Source organism: Podarcis vaucheri (assembly GCF_965113315.1).
Source record: "Podarcis vaucheri genome assembly, chromosome: 15".
Taxonomy (NCBI): domain Eukaryota; kingdom Metazoa; phylum Chordata; class Lepidosauria; order Squamata; family Lacertidae; genus Podarcis; species Podarcis vaucheri.
Window position 1 is genome coordinate 17,808,743 of NC_138753.1, and position 15,523 is coordinate 17,824,265.

The 15,523-nt window shown below is 39.5% G+C and overlaps 1 protein-coding gene across 7 annotated transcripts in view; it reads right to left on the reverse strand.

The window, feature by feature from the left end:
* Positions 1-15,523, reverse strand: part of ARHGAP32 (Rho GTPase activating protein 32) — a 199,896-nt gene that overhangs the window by 72,198 nt on the left and 112,175 nt on the right. For all 7 annotated transcript variants that reach the window (XM_082201334.1, XM_082201335.1, XM_082201337.1 and 4 more), the window contains one exon: positions 7,570-7,656. In XM_082201334.1, the coding sequence (XP_082057460.1) occupies positions 7,570-7,656 (87 nt within the window). The remainder of the gene's footprint in view (positions 1-7,569; positions 7,657-15,523) is intronic.

A 15,523-nucleotide genomic window follows, 5' to 3' on the forward strand; every position in this document is an offset into this window, starting at 1 on the left:
CTCTTTGAAGATAACTACTGAACCAGCTAACAGCATAAATTAATGCGCTTAGCCTATCTCCATGAATGCATTATGTGCCAAATGTGTCACTTAGTGGTATAATAGCACCTTTCACCTAGATATCCTACAATTACTCATTAATACATCAATGCCAACAACAACTTTATTTTTGACTACTGGCATGACTCAGTTTCAGGGTGGCAAACAGGCCAACTCAAGGTCACTGAAAAAAAGATGCAGTGGCAGAGCTGCAACTGGCCTGCTGGATATGCAGATGTCACATTCCTGACTAGTAGGTTTACTGCACTGTGAGGCCCTAAAGTCTTGAGAGGTTGGCATTAAGCAATAAATCTTCCACCTTCCTTGTAAGTGAATAACTGTTTTTGTGATGGCATGGCCTGACTCAGGTGAATTTACTCCAGAAAAGTCAGGGAGGGTTCTGCTCAGAGATTCCCAGAGTAGAAACTGTTTTTTAACCTGTTGGTACAACTGATTATACTTCTATATCTCCTGCCCAAGGGTAGAAGATTAAAGAGGTGCTGGCCAGGTTGTGAATCGTCCCTGAGAATTTTTCTCACTCTCCTAAGGCAATGATCCCTTGTGATGTCATTTAGCAGGCTCAGGGGACAGCCCATGATATCATGTGCTGTGTTCACCACCCTCTGTAAAGACTTTCTGTCTGTGGCTGTCAAGTCAACGTACCACACTGTGATACAATATGAGAGGACACTTTCTATTATGGACTGGTAAGAAGGAGGTCATCAATTGTTGTTTAATGTTGTTCTTTTGCAAGACCCTGAGAAAATGGAGTCTCTGTTAGGCCTTCCTAGCCACCTGAGTTATATTGTTTTTCCAAGTGAGGTCTTCACTAAGGTAAACTCCCAGGAATTTAAAGGAAGAGACTCTCTCCACACAACCCCTACCCCCCATATACAACAGGGCTAGTTCCCCTCTCTTCCTCCAAAAGTCCAACACCATCTCCTTTGTCTTGCTAATATTTAGGTGCAAGTTATTCTCTAAGCACAATGTAGATACTTTTTGGAACCCCCCCCCCCCCGTACGCTGATTCATCTCCACCTGTAATTAGACCCATTATGGTAGTATCATCTGCAAACTTAATAATTACAGTGGATGGATCAGATGAAATACAGTCATATGTATACAACGAGTACAGGTAGGGGCTCAGCACACATCCCTGTGGGGTGCCAGTGCTGAGCTTCAGGGAGGTAGATGTAACAGGCCCAATCCTCACTGTTTGTGTCCGATCCCTCAGAAAGTCTTTAATCCAGTCACAGATGGTAGAAGAAAGGTCTAGTTCCATCAACTTTTTGATAAGAATGTCCGGATGGTATTAAAAGCCGAGCTATAATCAATAAGCAACATTCTAACATAATTCCCCGGTCTCTCCAGATGACTCGCTGCAAGGTGAAAGGCTGTAGCTATGGCATCATCTGTTGACCTATTTCTCCTATAGGCGAACTGATGTTTATCAAAATCCGGTGGAAAACATGTCCTAAGGTGTTGAAGGACCAATCTCTCAAAGCATTTCATCATTACAGATGTTAATGCAATAGGTCTGTAGTCATTTAGGCAGTTAGTTGCTGTTGTCTTTGGGACTGGGACAATGGTGGCTGCTTTCAAACATGATGGAACACAAGCCATTTGCATAGAGATGTTAAAAATCTTTGTTAGGACCCCTGCTAGTTGATCAGCACAGTTTTTTACCACTACCCCCAGCACCCCGTCTGGACCAGCAGCTTTACTGGGATTCACCGCCCTCAATGCAGCTTTCACTTGATGGTCATATAGAATAAGTGGCTGAGAGTTTGTAGGCTGGCAGGCAGGAGCTAAGATACCCGATCTTTTTACCTCATAGCGGGCGAAGAAGATGTTCAGCTCCTCTGCCAACAAATCACTGGCCTTAACAGTGTTCCTTGTATTTCCCTTGTAGTTGGTGAGATGTTGCAGTCCCTGCCACACTTGTTTCATGTTGTTATCGGCTAGGCAAATTTCCAGTCCCTTTCTTAATTTGCCCTTTTCACTTCAGCCATACAATGGCCCAGCCATAAACCATGGCTTTACATGTATGAGCTAATTGCACCCATTTGCTCTAGGCTCGCAAGCAGAAGGAAAAAAAACATGGTCCTTTGCTTAGCATTTAGTTTAAAACGGAGATTCATTACTTGTTTTGCTCCAAAAAAAAGGGGGGGGATGAAAGGAAAAGGAAAAGGAAAAGAAACCAGGAGAGAATGTGGTTAACTTGTACTAAATTGACACTTAAGTGCAGCATAAAAACACCTAATTAGGTCATTTAAATAACAAGGTGCTTTAGAGTGTTCAAACCACTTCATGGACAGGGCTATCCACATTGCAGAGGACAGCCATAGCTTGTTTAAGGCCACCTACACAGTTCATAGCAGAGGTAGCTCTACAGCTCAGCTGTAGCCACTATGTTAACATTTGGCTCTAGCTGAGAAGCCAATGTATTTTCAAGTTGTTTCTGAATGCAGCCTTACTCCATAAAGGAGGCCTACATGGACAATCAGAAATCCTGCCAAGCTAAGTCATTCACTGCAGCCCTAATTGATAGCTTGTCCTCTTATATTTCAACAGAGATTTCCAATTTCCCTTCATATTTAAATGAAATACAATTAGATATAAGCTAATTGGTTTAAATGAAACTTCTCTCTAGACACACAATGAACTGGAATTAACTGCTATCCATCTGAACCTATCCATTACAGGGAAGCACGCTCCTATGATTCTACATTTAACTGCACCATTGCAGTTCTTTCTCTAATGCCCTTCAAGGTCCTATGGTGTCTTCATTTCTAATACTTTAACTTCATTTTACTGATGGGTGTGATGATAATGACAAGCAACAAACAGGTTGCCATCTTCAAGTCACTAATGAATGCACAGCAAGGTAATATAAATCTTACGAATATCTCCATCCAAGTAAGGTTGAGACTAGTAGATCAGCCAAAGGTGATAAAGCAAAATGATACAAGAGCTATTTGACAGGAGTTAGTACTTGCATTTTGATATACCAGCATATATGGAAGCAAGAATTAATCAAATTCTGTTTCAGAAAGCCTTTCAGAACAAACTAAGGAGAAAGTGTGCATGACACCACACATTATTGTAAGTTATTGAAATGTATGTCCTTTCATAATAAACAAACAAACAAATATCAAAAAATCAAACATGGAGAGAATTATTCGTTGTAGAAATATCTTCCTCAAGCCTTTTTAAAATAACAATTTCTTTCTTCTGAAAACAAGAGGGATATTACAGTAGCATATTAAAAACTTGCTACAAAATGTCAAGATGATCTCCTGCAGCACAGTCAAGTGCCATATCTAATTATAACAACATGTCATTTATTGGGCAACAGTGGTCATGGGAGGTAGAACCATTACCCTCCTTTTCCCTCCCCACCCCTTTTTCCTTTCATGTCATGTCCTTTAGATTGTCAGCCTGTAGGCAAGTCTTGATTTAATTTATTGTACGCAAACTGCTCTAGAAGCCTTTTCAGCTGAAAGCAGGATACAAATGCTCTGTGAGTGCATGTGTGTGGCCAAACTAAAGCCACCATATATTTAAATTAAACTTAATAGTTACAATGCAATTGGATCATGTTTGGCTTTGGTAGTACAACTGTATAAAAACACACAATGGCTGAATCCAGGTAAGCGTGCTAGATTTCACTGCAGTCAAACCAACCTACTTGGGAGCCAACCCAATCTTGACATGTTTCTGCCTTTTGCACAGCTGTCCATCCCATGGAATACAGTATGTTTTCCAGCAACACTCCAGGTTTTTGAAAATAAAAATGGATTTTCATGTTAACAACTGTCTCCACCACCCCCCATACAATGACTCCTTAGTATAGATGTTGGCAGAAATGCGTCAACTATGCTATGCTGGCTCATTGCCATTTTGATATATTTGTATTATAAAAAATAAAATTGCAGGTGTGGTTTTGTAAAATTCTACTACTTTTGGGGGATTAATAGTATTGAGTTGCCAGCCGAACCCAGAATGTTTGTCTCAAGTTTCACTTGACATGGAGCACTGCATGTGTCAAAGTATATATACTCATTGCTTCAATGTTATTGGACTGCTGTATTAATACTAAATGAGGAACAGCTCTTCTCATATGAACACATCTTTTTTTCAAAAATATATACCCTGAAAGTCATATTTCTTGAATTAGCACTTCATTTTAAACCACAGTTTACTGTTAAAATGGAAATTGCTCCCGTATCACTCCACCTCTAGCACAAGTTTAGTATTATGTCTAAACTGAGGACAGATATCTGTTCTGTTCAAACAAAAATTGTTAAGTCAAGAACATTGACTTAATGTCATGGTTTGCTTGGAACATAGCACCAAACTAAGGATTATGGCTTGCTGTTCCTGTTTGCACTAAGGTAGGAGTGATACGGGGGCCATCTGCATGTTCATGGTAAACCATAAACTATGGTTCACAACAATAAGCAAATGCTGCTATTATCAGAAGAAAATAGGTGTGCTTGGTGTAAAAATGTCAAGCTACAGACTTCCCTTAAGGAACATTGCGTAAGTGTTCACAAAGCTAAGTGAAGAAAGGTGAAATAATAATGGCAACATAGCCTAACACATAACTCAGAGCACTAAAGACAAAACCAAGGAGATTAAATATAATGGTAGAGTCTAACCTGGACTTCTCTAAGCTAAAGAGGGGTTTAACATATGTCAAGCATAGGCAAACTCAGCCCTCCAGATGTTTTGGGACTACAACTCCCATAATCCCTGACCAACCCAAAACATCTGTAGGGCCGAGTTTGCCTATGCCTGACATATGTAGCGACTGCAAACAAAATATGAATTACATGAAAGAGAAAGTGCTGGTGATGCTTTTCCACATCCACATCCACACCCACACACCACAGTTTCATCTGTGAGGAAATGGAAAAAGATATGGAGAAAGTGTATTTAGGGCAACTGTAGTATAATTTGCTAGTCAATTAACTGTTGGAAGAATTTACCTCCAGGTGATTGGATTCCCAAATTTACTTAGCAGAAATGGCCTTTCCATTCATCTTTGGCCACTTACTTACACACACACACACACACACACACACACACACACACACAATTATCTATATTTCCACCCCAATTCAGTCTACCAAAGCAGAATTCAGATATATTTGTCCACCAGGGACTGTATCTGGGAAGAGATCAGAAATAGGCTTCTGGTTTATATGCTCTTTGTCCTATTCCTCTCACCAAGGGAGGAAAGAAGCAACTGTAAAGGGAGTCCTCACACTGATTTGACCATGGGATTTGGCATCTGACCAGTAACCATCAGGTGAGGTGGGGGGTGGAGTGAGGAGAAGCAGAAATTAGTGAGGGTTGGGTTTGGAGAGGAGACACTGATAAGCTCCCCAGCACTCTCTCACTTGACTCAAGCAACTCCTCAATTACCTGTAAAACAATATTTAACACCAAGGAAAAACCATGTCATAAAAACTTATTATGCACAACAACACCCCCTCCTTCCAAAATAAACATTTCCAGACTGTAACATGTTTAATGGGATTCTGCCAAGTCAGGCAGAGTTTGAGCTGGCACATTAAAGTAGCAGTGCTTGAAAGTTTTTTGTCTGGTTATCTGCTGCAGATTGAGTTGACAAACTAAAGTACTTTCAACAGGCTACTCAGTGAAGGGAATGTAACAGGTTTTCCAGTCCAGGAGTTCTAAACAGAAGTGCTGGGATGACTCATTTCTTTTGCTTTCCACAATGCTACTTTCATTTGCAGCAAAATGCTCCTATAGAGCTAAAACTACTGAAAAGTATATAGATTTGGGCCAAGCTAACAAGCTAGCTTCTGGATGCAATCAAAACTATTACATCATTCCAATGGCTTATTTCATCTTAGAACGCTTCAAAAACTACTGCAGCAAGCCCAATATCTGTTGTCATTTATAGTGATTATCCCATATTAATTTCCTTTCATAGCTGTTCCATTTTTTTGACCTGATGTTGATGACTGATTCAAAAGCAATTGCCTGGGCACATTTACACAGGCCATCAGACTTTATAGAACAGAGTTGGGAACACAGGAAATATGTGTTGTGCTAGATACTGCATGTATTTTAATTGTATATATTGTACTTCATTGTATTACAGTTTGAATTCCATAGAACTCATATTATAATACAATAAAATGAATATAGAAAATAAAATGTGAAAATTAAATGAGGAAGCACTGCAGACCACTCACGGAGCACTCATAATCTGTGGACCACATTTTGGGAACCCCTGAACTAAAGCATCCACAAAAATTGGCTGCATGGGTTGCCCAGGCTGCTCTAGTCCTCTGATGGCCCCATGTGTCTTAACATGGTACCAAGCACAAGCCAAATAATCCAGACATTTCTCTCTTGGTTTAAATGAGCATAACTCTTAACATGTGGACACAGCTCCTGAACTGCAGAGTCTGCTAGAAAGAAAACTGGAGCTGAAGGCACATCAACTGCTCCCTGCTGAACTTGACACCACTGAGCAGGATCATTGCTGATCATGTACAGTAAGTGTGCCAACTACCATGCCCAGGATAATCATTGTGGATTCTCAGTTGATCCAGAGAACTAAGAATGCTTCACTTTGTAGTGTAACATGCAGAGTCTAGTCCTGCTTTTCACTTTGAGGAAAGGCTGTCTGGTCTCTGCCTATTCTTTGTCTTCATGCAGGCTGTTCACCTCTGATCCCACTACTCCCTACTTTACAGACTGAATAGCTGTAAAATAAAATGGTTTACGTGTGTGCTATCCTCTCAAAACCTTGTGTCTTAGAACGATTAGTAACAGCATTCTGCTTTGTTCAACTCTACAGATGAGAAATATGACCTACGCACTCAACGACTGGTATTTAGTTGAAACGCCTGCACCTCATGCAGGATAGGAATAACTGCCCAGGTTTTTCAAGGTGACAACCACGGGTACAGCCTAACAGATTCTACAGGATATTGCACTAGGCAAGTAAGAGAGAATCAACAAAAGGTTAATCCACATTTTTATTTTGACCCTCAAAAGTTCTTTGCCAGGCAGGCATAGAAACAAATGCTTCAATAGGTTATATTAAGGGTCATCTGCCATCTTCAATTTCTGACGTTACGCCCTGCTTCGGTCCACTGAGTAGCTTTGCTCAATGCACAAGTTTCAAAAATTAGGAAGTGAGCCACAATATTCTGACAACTGAATGTTAAATCCTGAACCATCATTTCATTGGTTAGTTTGGGAATACAAATAACCTCACTACATGTGCAATCACTACAGAGACACAAGGACACATATACGCATGAGACTGCAATTCCAGGATAAATATTGTTGCAACTGATATAGCAGAATTTTACATTTCTCATTAAAATCTCAGCATTTCTCCTGATTAAATCTTCAGTATTCCTCTTATTCCACAACGAAGAGTGGAAATGTGAAAAAGCAGGACAGCAGAATATCATATAGCACATGCAGTGTTTCATAAAAGTCATGGGGAAGGTAAAGAAAAGTCTTAATGCTTACCTGACAAGAGATCTGTACAAGATAAACTAGTTCCTTGGATTCACAACCATTCCTTGTTACTTCATTCTGTTCCTCTGGGAGCGAAAGCTACTCCAAGCAGCAATGGGGGGGGGAGGGGAGAGAGAGAGAGATGGACCAGGTTAATTAACAAGAAGTGTAGAAAAAGAAGGAAGTTCAGGTCACCTTGCTCTATGATGTTTTGTAGATCACGGAACTTAAACTTGTACTTTTTATCAGACAAAATATTTCACATTCCCTAGAACATAAATCTTTGTATATACTGTTTATTTTCTACACCAAACTTTTAAAAACTCAGCACGGTATGCCGATAAGACAATTCAGAGAGTTCAACACAAAATTTTAAATCCCCAGTTACCAAATACTGCAAATTCATGTTCAGAGAGACATTCACACAATCTGCTATGAATATTTATGGGAATCTTGTTGTAACTAACCACTTCATTATATTTTAAGATGCTCAAGCAGTCTCTAAATAAAAGATGTCTAAATTTTAATGTAATTGGAGAAATTTACTGTCACATGTTATTTTATGGCAGACATTTATCAAAATAAAAAGGCAATAAACACTCTATAGCAAGCATCCCGGAAGAGAGCTATATAACCTCAAATTATTCTTGAGTAGACAAAGTTGCCAGGCCTCACCTTGAAAATTCACCCAATCAGTGGGATTGGCTTCCATGAGCATACAGGTGCTCAGCCTCAGTAAAGCATCCTCCCTTGACTAGACAGAATTTCCTGAATATTAACTATTCCACTATTAGTTATGTATACCATTAACTATATATTTCATAAAGAAATGAAAAATAGATCACAGCCAAAAAAACACCTTTGCCAGACTTTTAATTTATTTTAAAAGGGAATTCAGAGCCCATTTGGAACATATCCTACTGCCCTGGGTTTGTACCATCTATTCAAAAACAACAATGCTGCACAAAATATATGAAAAGTGCACTGTCTGGAACTTAAGCAGGCCAAGAACAGACTATAAAACTGAAAACATAGCATTGATTAGCAAAGACTGTGAGTACACATTCCATAATATAGGACATCTCAGTTGTGGACGATTATAATTACAATACAAGGCACACTGGACTAGGCCACTGCCTGTGTCAACCATATTTTTAAGGCTTCTCATTCCCCCACCCTTCTGAATTAACTGTGTGCAATCATTCCTAACACAGGGCTGGTCAACATCCCAGCAACATCTGGAGGGCAGTAACTCCCATCAGCCCCAGCCAGCATGACCAGGGATAATGTGAAGCCCAACAATATATAGAGGCCACTATGTTAGCTAACCTTGTACTAATGCAATAACCTAGAAAAGACCGAGAAACTAAAACAAGATACTCTAAACTCACACAGCCAGGTGTCAGGAGCTGCTGGGGTCTGAACTGGAGCCACAGAACTGTGAGGCGGCCTCAGGCTGGTCAATGGACCGTTCTGAACTGTAAGGACTCTAAAAGTCTTTCCAGTCTCAGTGAAGCCTGAGCAACAACTCCTTCCAGAGCTCTGGTGCGTTCCTGTGTATCCTCTAGTTGTCCTTCATTTCTGATTTCTGGCATTGTCCTGACTGCTCCTCCTGGACTCTGGTTCCTGCTTGTTATTTGTCTCCAATTCCAGAAGTGCTCTTTTTGTCTTCAACTCCATGGCACGCATGGCTCCCTACTCACTTCAATTTTCAGCCTATGGCTGAGCCCGACCACTAAAATGAAATAACAAAGCTACTCCTAACTACTTTAGCCACTTGCCTTCAGTAAGCATTAATTGCTAGCAGAAACATACAGGAAAAATGATGGAAAGAAGAATAAAAAGTTGTATTGAACTATAGTCAGCCACGCTTTGACAGTAAATGGAAAAGCTTATGCTTTACCTGGCAATAAACATATAATTGTATCATGGAAACTAGAAACTTTTTAAAGTTTTCCAAAATGGAGAAGTCTCAGCTTGCTACTCTGCAAGCCAAACAAAAACTTGCAGCTGGCATGACGGCTGCATATAATCCAGTATTTTATATTGGGGAGATGGGGAAGAGAAAAGAGAATAAAATATTTTAATGTTTGAGATCTACTTCATTAACTAAGGGTCAGTTCCAAAACCATTCTTCATACCTAGGAACAGTCACGGCCCTTCCAGTCACATGAGTATCTCTGTTTGTGTTAAGAGTGCAAGAATTTACGAGGAATCCTGCTTGATCAAGCCAAAGGCCCATCTAATCCAGCATAATGTTCTCACAATGGCCAACGTTTGTCCCTGAAAAAGCCCACAAGCAGGGCCCAAACAGAACAGTGTTCTCCTCACTTGTGATTCCTACAGGTATTCAGAGGCATTTTGCCTTGAACAGTGGAGGTAGAACAGAGCCATCATGGCTAGTGGCCACTGACCCTAAATACATCTACTTAAAGTAAATCCCACTGATTTAGCTGAAATGATTTATGCAGATCATTCTTCAGACAGCATCATGAATTAAAAATGTTTCATGTACACTGATTACATACCACTTTCTGCCAATACATCCCAATTTCTCCTGAAAAGAATTCATGATGCTCAGGCCTACAGATGTCACTTAAACTATCCTCTTCCTACAGCTCAGTGGATTATATAATCCCTTTTTCCTCAAATGAGAAAATGGGTCATTCCATTTTCACAAGCAGAGGGGTGCAAGCGACCAATTTCTTTACATGAAAAATTGTCCAATTGCTGACAGTACTAAATGAACTGTGATTGTAGTCGAGCAATTGCTTTCATAAGATTAACATACTATCTAATATCAGATGTTCTGATCAAAACAAAGAAAGCAGTGAAGTGCCAAAAGAAAAACTAAGGCTGCAGTCTTACACACAATTACCTGAAAGTAAGTCCTGATGCTACTTACAAACACAACAATGGTGCCTCTTTCTTAGCAGACAGTCCTGCATGGGACTGCATTGCAATTCTGTTATTCAACGCAATATGTAATGAATAAAGCATGAAATAGATTCGATATGAAAGCAGATATATACAGAATTTTGTTTAAAGAGCTCTATAATAATTCAAAAAAGGACATTTTATTCAGTTTTCTAAGGCTATTTACTCCATTGTTTATACTTCAATTCTAAACCTATCTCCATGGAAAAAAAATCCCTTCTGTTGCAGAGGTGCCATCCAAGCAAACATGTTTAGGATCTCATAGCCTTAAAGTGCTTTATCATCCAGAAAGTTCATGAATCTCATACTTATTTACAATGCATTCTTAGGACAGCATGTGTACATTTGTTCTGGAATTCAACGCGTTGTTTGTGAACAAGCAAGCAACCAAAAACCAACATAAAGAGGATGAAAGGAGATTGAACACTCATCAAGGTCTCCAGGACAATTAAGCAAAAACATTTTCAGTGCTGCATATATATATATGAAATCACCCAAGATATCCCTCAAGTAATTAATGACCCACCCAGTGATATTCAGAATATCACTCATGAAATCACCCAAGATATCCCTCAAGTAATTAAGGAACAAAAGAAGAAAAGGCACACTAATCTAGGAACTTCCTCTCTGCCCAGAACGTTGGAGGCTATACACCACACCCCTCAACAGTATTTATAGGAACTCAAACACCAGACTCTGCTCTGTTCCAGTAACAAGAAGCCGAAAGCACCAGCCTGAAGATGACGAGTGAGACCTCGTCGAAACGTCGCACAGACACCCCGACTCTTACACGGGAAGACACCCGAAGACACCAAAACCTCCATATATATATATATATATATATATATATATATATATATATATATATATATGCAAGCAGTGGAGGCAATTTGAAATAATCTCTTCTCTCCAATCATATTTTGTGCTATCACTGTATGAATCTCTCTCAGTTGAGCAGATTTTGGGCACTCTTTTATCTGGATTCAAAGGCCCGGTTCAGGCAGAAACCATGGGTGTTTATTATGACACATAAGCCAGCATTAAACTCATGAAGGAATGAGGTTCAGGGAAGTAGGGAGCTGCCTTTTACGAAATCAGAATATTGTTCCACCTAGTTTGGTTGTTCCAACACTGACTTGCAACTTCTCCAGCAGGACTCTTTCCAGTCCTACCTGGAGATGCCAGACTAAACCTAGGATCTTTTACATGAAAAGCATGTGCCCTACCACTAAGCTATGGGCCTTCTGAGTTAAAAGTTTCTTTTGCACTAAGGAGCAAACTATGTTTGGTTGCTGTGTTTGCAAATAGTGGTTTGTTCAAATCACAGCTTAACAAGCCAGAATATCAGTATCCTGGGTTGTTAAAAGACTGTGGCTTGGACAAATTACTATTTGTAGAGTTTGGAAACAACAACAAACATCAGAAGCAGCATATTTCTTGAAACCCAGGAAGGGTTCTCCTGTGGTTTTACAGACACGAGCTTCACCTGTTGACATCATGACTATAGCACATCACACCCATATTTTCACCATATTTCTTTCTCCTCTGTTGAAATGTATACATATCTAAGTTTGTACTGGAAAAGCAGTCTTAAAAGTTGTGTGAAAAACAGCTCAAAGAAACAGGGCAAGAGGTGGGAGTGGGCAGTTAAAACTTAATTACTACTGAAACATATCTAAGGCATAACCTTTCTTAAAATTTATTAACGATAGTAAATGCAAGTTCCAATAAGGAAAGACAAAAGGAAAATTTAGACAATATATTAGAAAAGGTTTTGACCACAATAGAACCAAAGAAGTGAGCTTTTCATCACTGTGTTGCTCTGCAGAGCATCTCTGGAAATGGTTTTAATAACTACTCAGATATATAATATGTGCAATAACCTCTATGCTGTCAAACCTTTAGCCTTCAAATCCACATGATTTATACAATGAACCTTCTAAGAGGTACTAGGAAGACCCACAGAAAGAAATAAGTCTGCTACTAAGAGATGGCACCAGCAGGCCTTTTCACTCTCTAATAAATTCACTTCTTTAGAGCACAATCTACCATGCATCAGGATTTTTACAAACTAATTTTCAATGGAAGACATGCCTCAAGGTGTCTTTCCGGCCTGCTTCTAGCACATACCGTGTGTGTGCACATTTTCACTGCCATAACCAGTAGCAGCACTTTCACATATATATATGGGAGTCAGGATCAACGCTAGTACATCATAAATGCTAGTCATGCTCAGAGTAGACTCACTGAAATTAAGACAGGTGACTAATGTAGATCCATTAATTTAAACAGGCCTACTTCTGAGTAGATGTTAGTTGAATGAAACTCATAATCTCAAATGTAGGTACATGCAGTTATCAACACCACAGCAAATTAAATTTGTTACAAATTCTAAATTTCTACTTTAAAAAAATTCAACTGCTCTTATTTCTTTGCAATATAAGAATGAAGATTAAAAACAATACTTGAGGGTGTATGAAGTGCTGAAATTCTTTTGTTAAATTACTTAAAATTTTATTATAACTTATTTTAATACATTGGTTACATTTCAAAACTGCAGATACAGAGGTTAATAAAATGCACATATTTACTTAATAACCACATTTAAATGTTGCCACTCTCAAAATGCTTCCCCAGCTGTTTGTGCAGTTAAGCCCTTACATACTGCAAAAATAAAAATAAAAAAATCCTTTAAGAGCAGCCCCTGCCCATACAGACTACACTTACTCTTGCTACAAATGATCGATTCTTTCCATGGCTGGAATCCGTATCCAAGGCCTAAGAGTTCCAAGGCTGTCCTTAGTTTCCCAGCAGCTAATTGAAAAAACCTTCCAGGCAAGGCTCTGAGACACGGAAATGCCAGCGTAGCAAAAATCAAATTAAAATCCTCGCATTCTGCTTGGTCGCCCCTCTTCCTGATTCTAATGTTCCTGTGGATGAATGTGCCTATGAATAGGGACAGAAATCTCCCTCGGTAGCCCTGTTAGCCTTTTCCACACTGCCCATTTCATGCTCAATTTGTGCTGAAGAGAAATCAGTGCTGTTCCTTTCGTTCGTTCTCTCTCTCTCTCTCTCTCTGGAAAGGTCCCACAAGACGAAGCAGGGAGCTTAACAAGTGCCAAGAGAAACAACGGCGGGAGGGAATGCATGCAAGGATAGTGTTCAAGTTAGGCATTGGGTTGGCTGCTACAACTAAGAATGCAAAAAAGTGACAGGGAGTTGCCATCAGACGTCTGCAATAAAGCACCATCTCACTCCGTTTGGTTTCCAATTCCTGCTGCTTTTCTACTGATTTTACTCTGCCTGATCTTACAAACCAGTGAAATCCCCTTGAAGTCATAAGTGCTAGAGAGAGTGCAATTCAGGCCAATATTCAGCTTCTTAACATCTATCCAAAAATCAAGCACTGCTGCTGCATGCTTCACAGATTTCTGGAAGAGAAACTAATAAAATGTGAAGGGCAAGTTTTTCTGCTGTTGAAATACAAATTGCTGCCAGAAACAGGTCCGTGCACAGCATTACTCAAATGTGCTAAGACTGCAGTGTCAGTTCATAGAAAAGATTTGTTAGGATCACATAATTAGATTAACATAAAATGCTGGGAAGGAAAAATTAGGAAGAGGAAAATTGGAAAAATCCACAGCTGTAACATCATTCAACATGCAAGCCAGGGCATCATTTTAAAAATCAAATATTTATTTCCCATCAAGGGCAGAATTAGACCCTTAATTGGATGGAATAAATGTCATCAGCAGTTATGCAATTGTAATCATTAGGACTACAATTAACGATTTCAAAAAGTATTTCTATTCCATACTTCAATCAAGGAGGGTTTTAGAATGCCCTTTTGGAGAAATTTGAATCTACATCAATAAAACAAACAAGCATACAACAGAAATCAGCATGGAACTGCATTAAATAATCAGATCTAAGAAGTCTCAGAACATTAAAATTTTCTCACCAAAAGAGATACCAGACTTGACTGCAAACTAATTTCACTGAGGTGCAAGACCCAGAATTGGGTGCACAACCCCCTAAAAAGGTCCTTACATCTAACAGTAGTAAGATCATAGATGTTATCTTATACTTTCTGCAATAAACACACGGTGACTTATCTATTCAACCCCACCTTTCAGAATATTATTTTCAGAACAGTTAATTAATAAAAACCATTAGGACAACACAAATGTATTAAAACATGCACAAAACATATTAAAATAGCAGAAAATGTAGAATATAAATCTATAAAACAATCTTTGCAGCAGAATAAACCAGTTCACATCACATTTCAACAGGGAAAGTTAAGAAGATGTTTGCTGAATACCGAACACGTTAAGAGAGGATGTCAGGCAAGCCTCGCTGGGGAGAGCATTTCAAAAACAGAGTGTCAGACTATGCTTTGCCCCATTGGTAGCCATTGTGGTGCCCTCCAGAAGTTGCTGGACTCCATCTCCCATCATTCCTGACCACTGGCTATGCTGGAAGGGGCTGATGGGAGTTAGGAGTCTAACAACATCGAGAGGGCACCACACTGGCTACCTCTGTTCTACCTGATCTTCACCCATAGGGCTTTATTAGGTGGGGCATCCAGAGAAGGGCCTCCCAAAAAGGAGCTCAGTAGACAGGCAAGTTTGCTGGGGGAAAGAAGTCCCTCAGGAACCTAAGTTGCAAGCCATATAGGGCTTTTAAAAAAGAAGCACCCCAGCCTTGATGGTGCTTGAAAAAGGACCAAGTGCCAGTATAGTTTCAAAATTGACAGCATATTTTCCTTAAAATGGTCCCAGTTTGTTGTCCAACACCTCCATTCCATTTTGGGGCCAACTAAATATTTTTAGAAATATTTTAAAAAAAACACCTTGCATATGCTTGGCATGTTCATGCATGCATGTGTCCATTGTCAAAAACAACCATGCTCAGCCCAAGATTGCTGCCTGTGTGTAAACTGCCAATGGGCAGCTTCAAAGCCATTGCTCTCCTTTCTTAGAGATCTTTAAATTAAGACTTGTACCAGAAAGCCCTTCAAATAAGA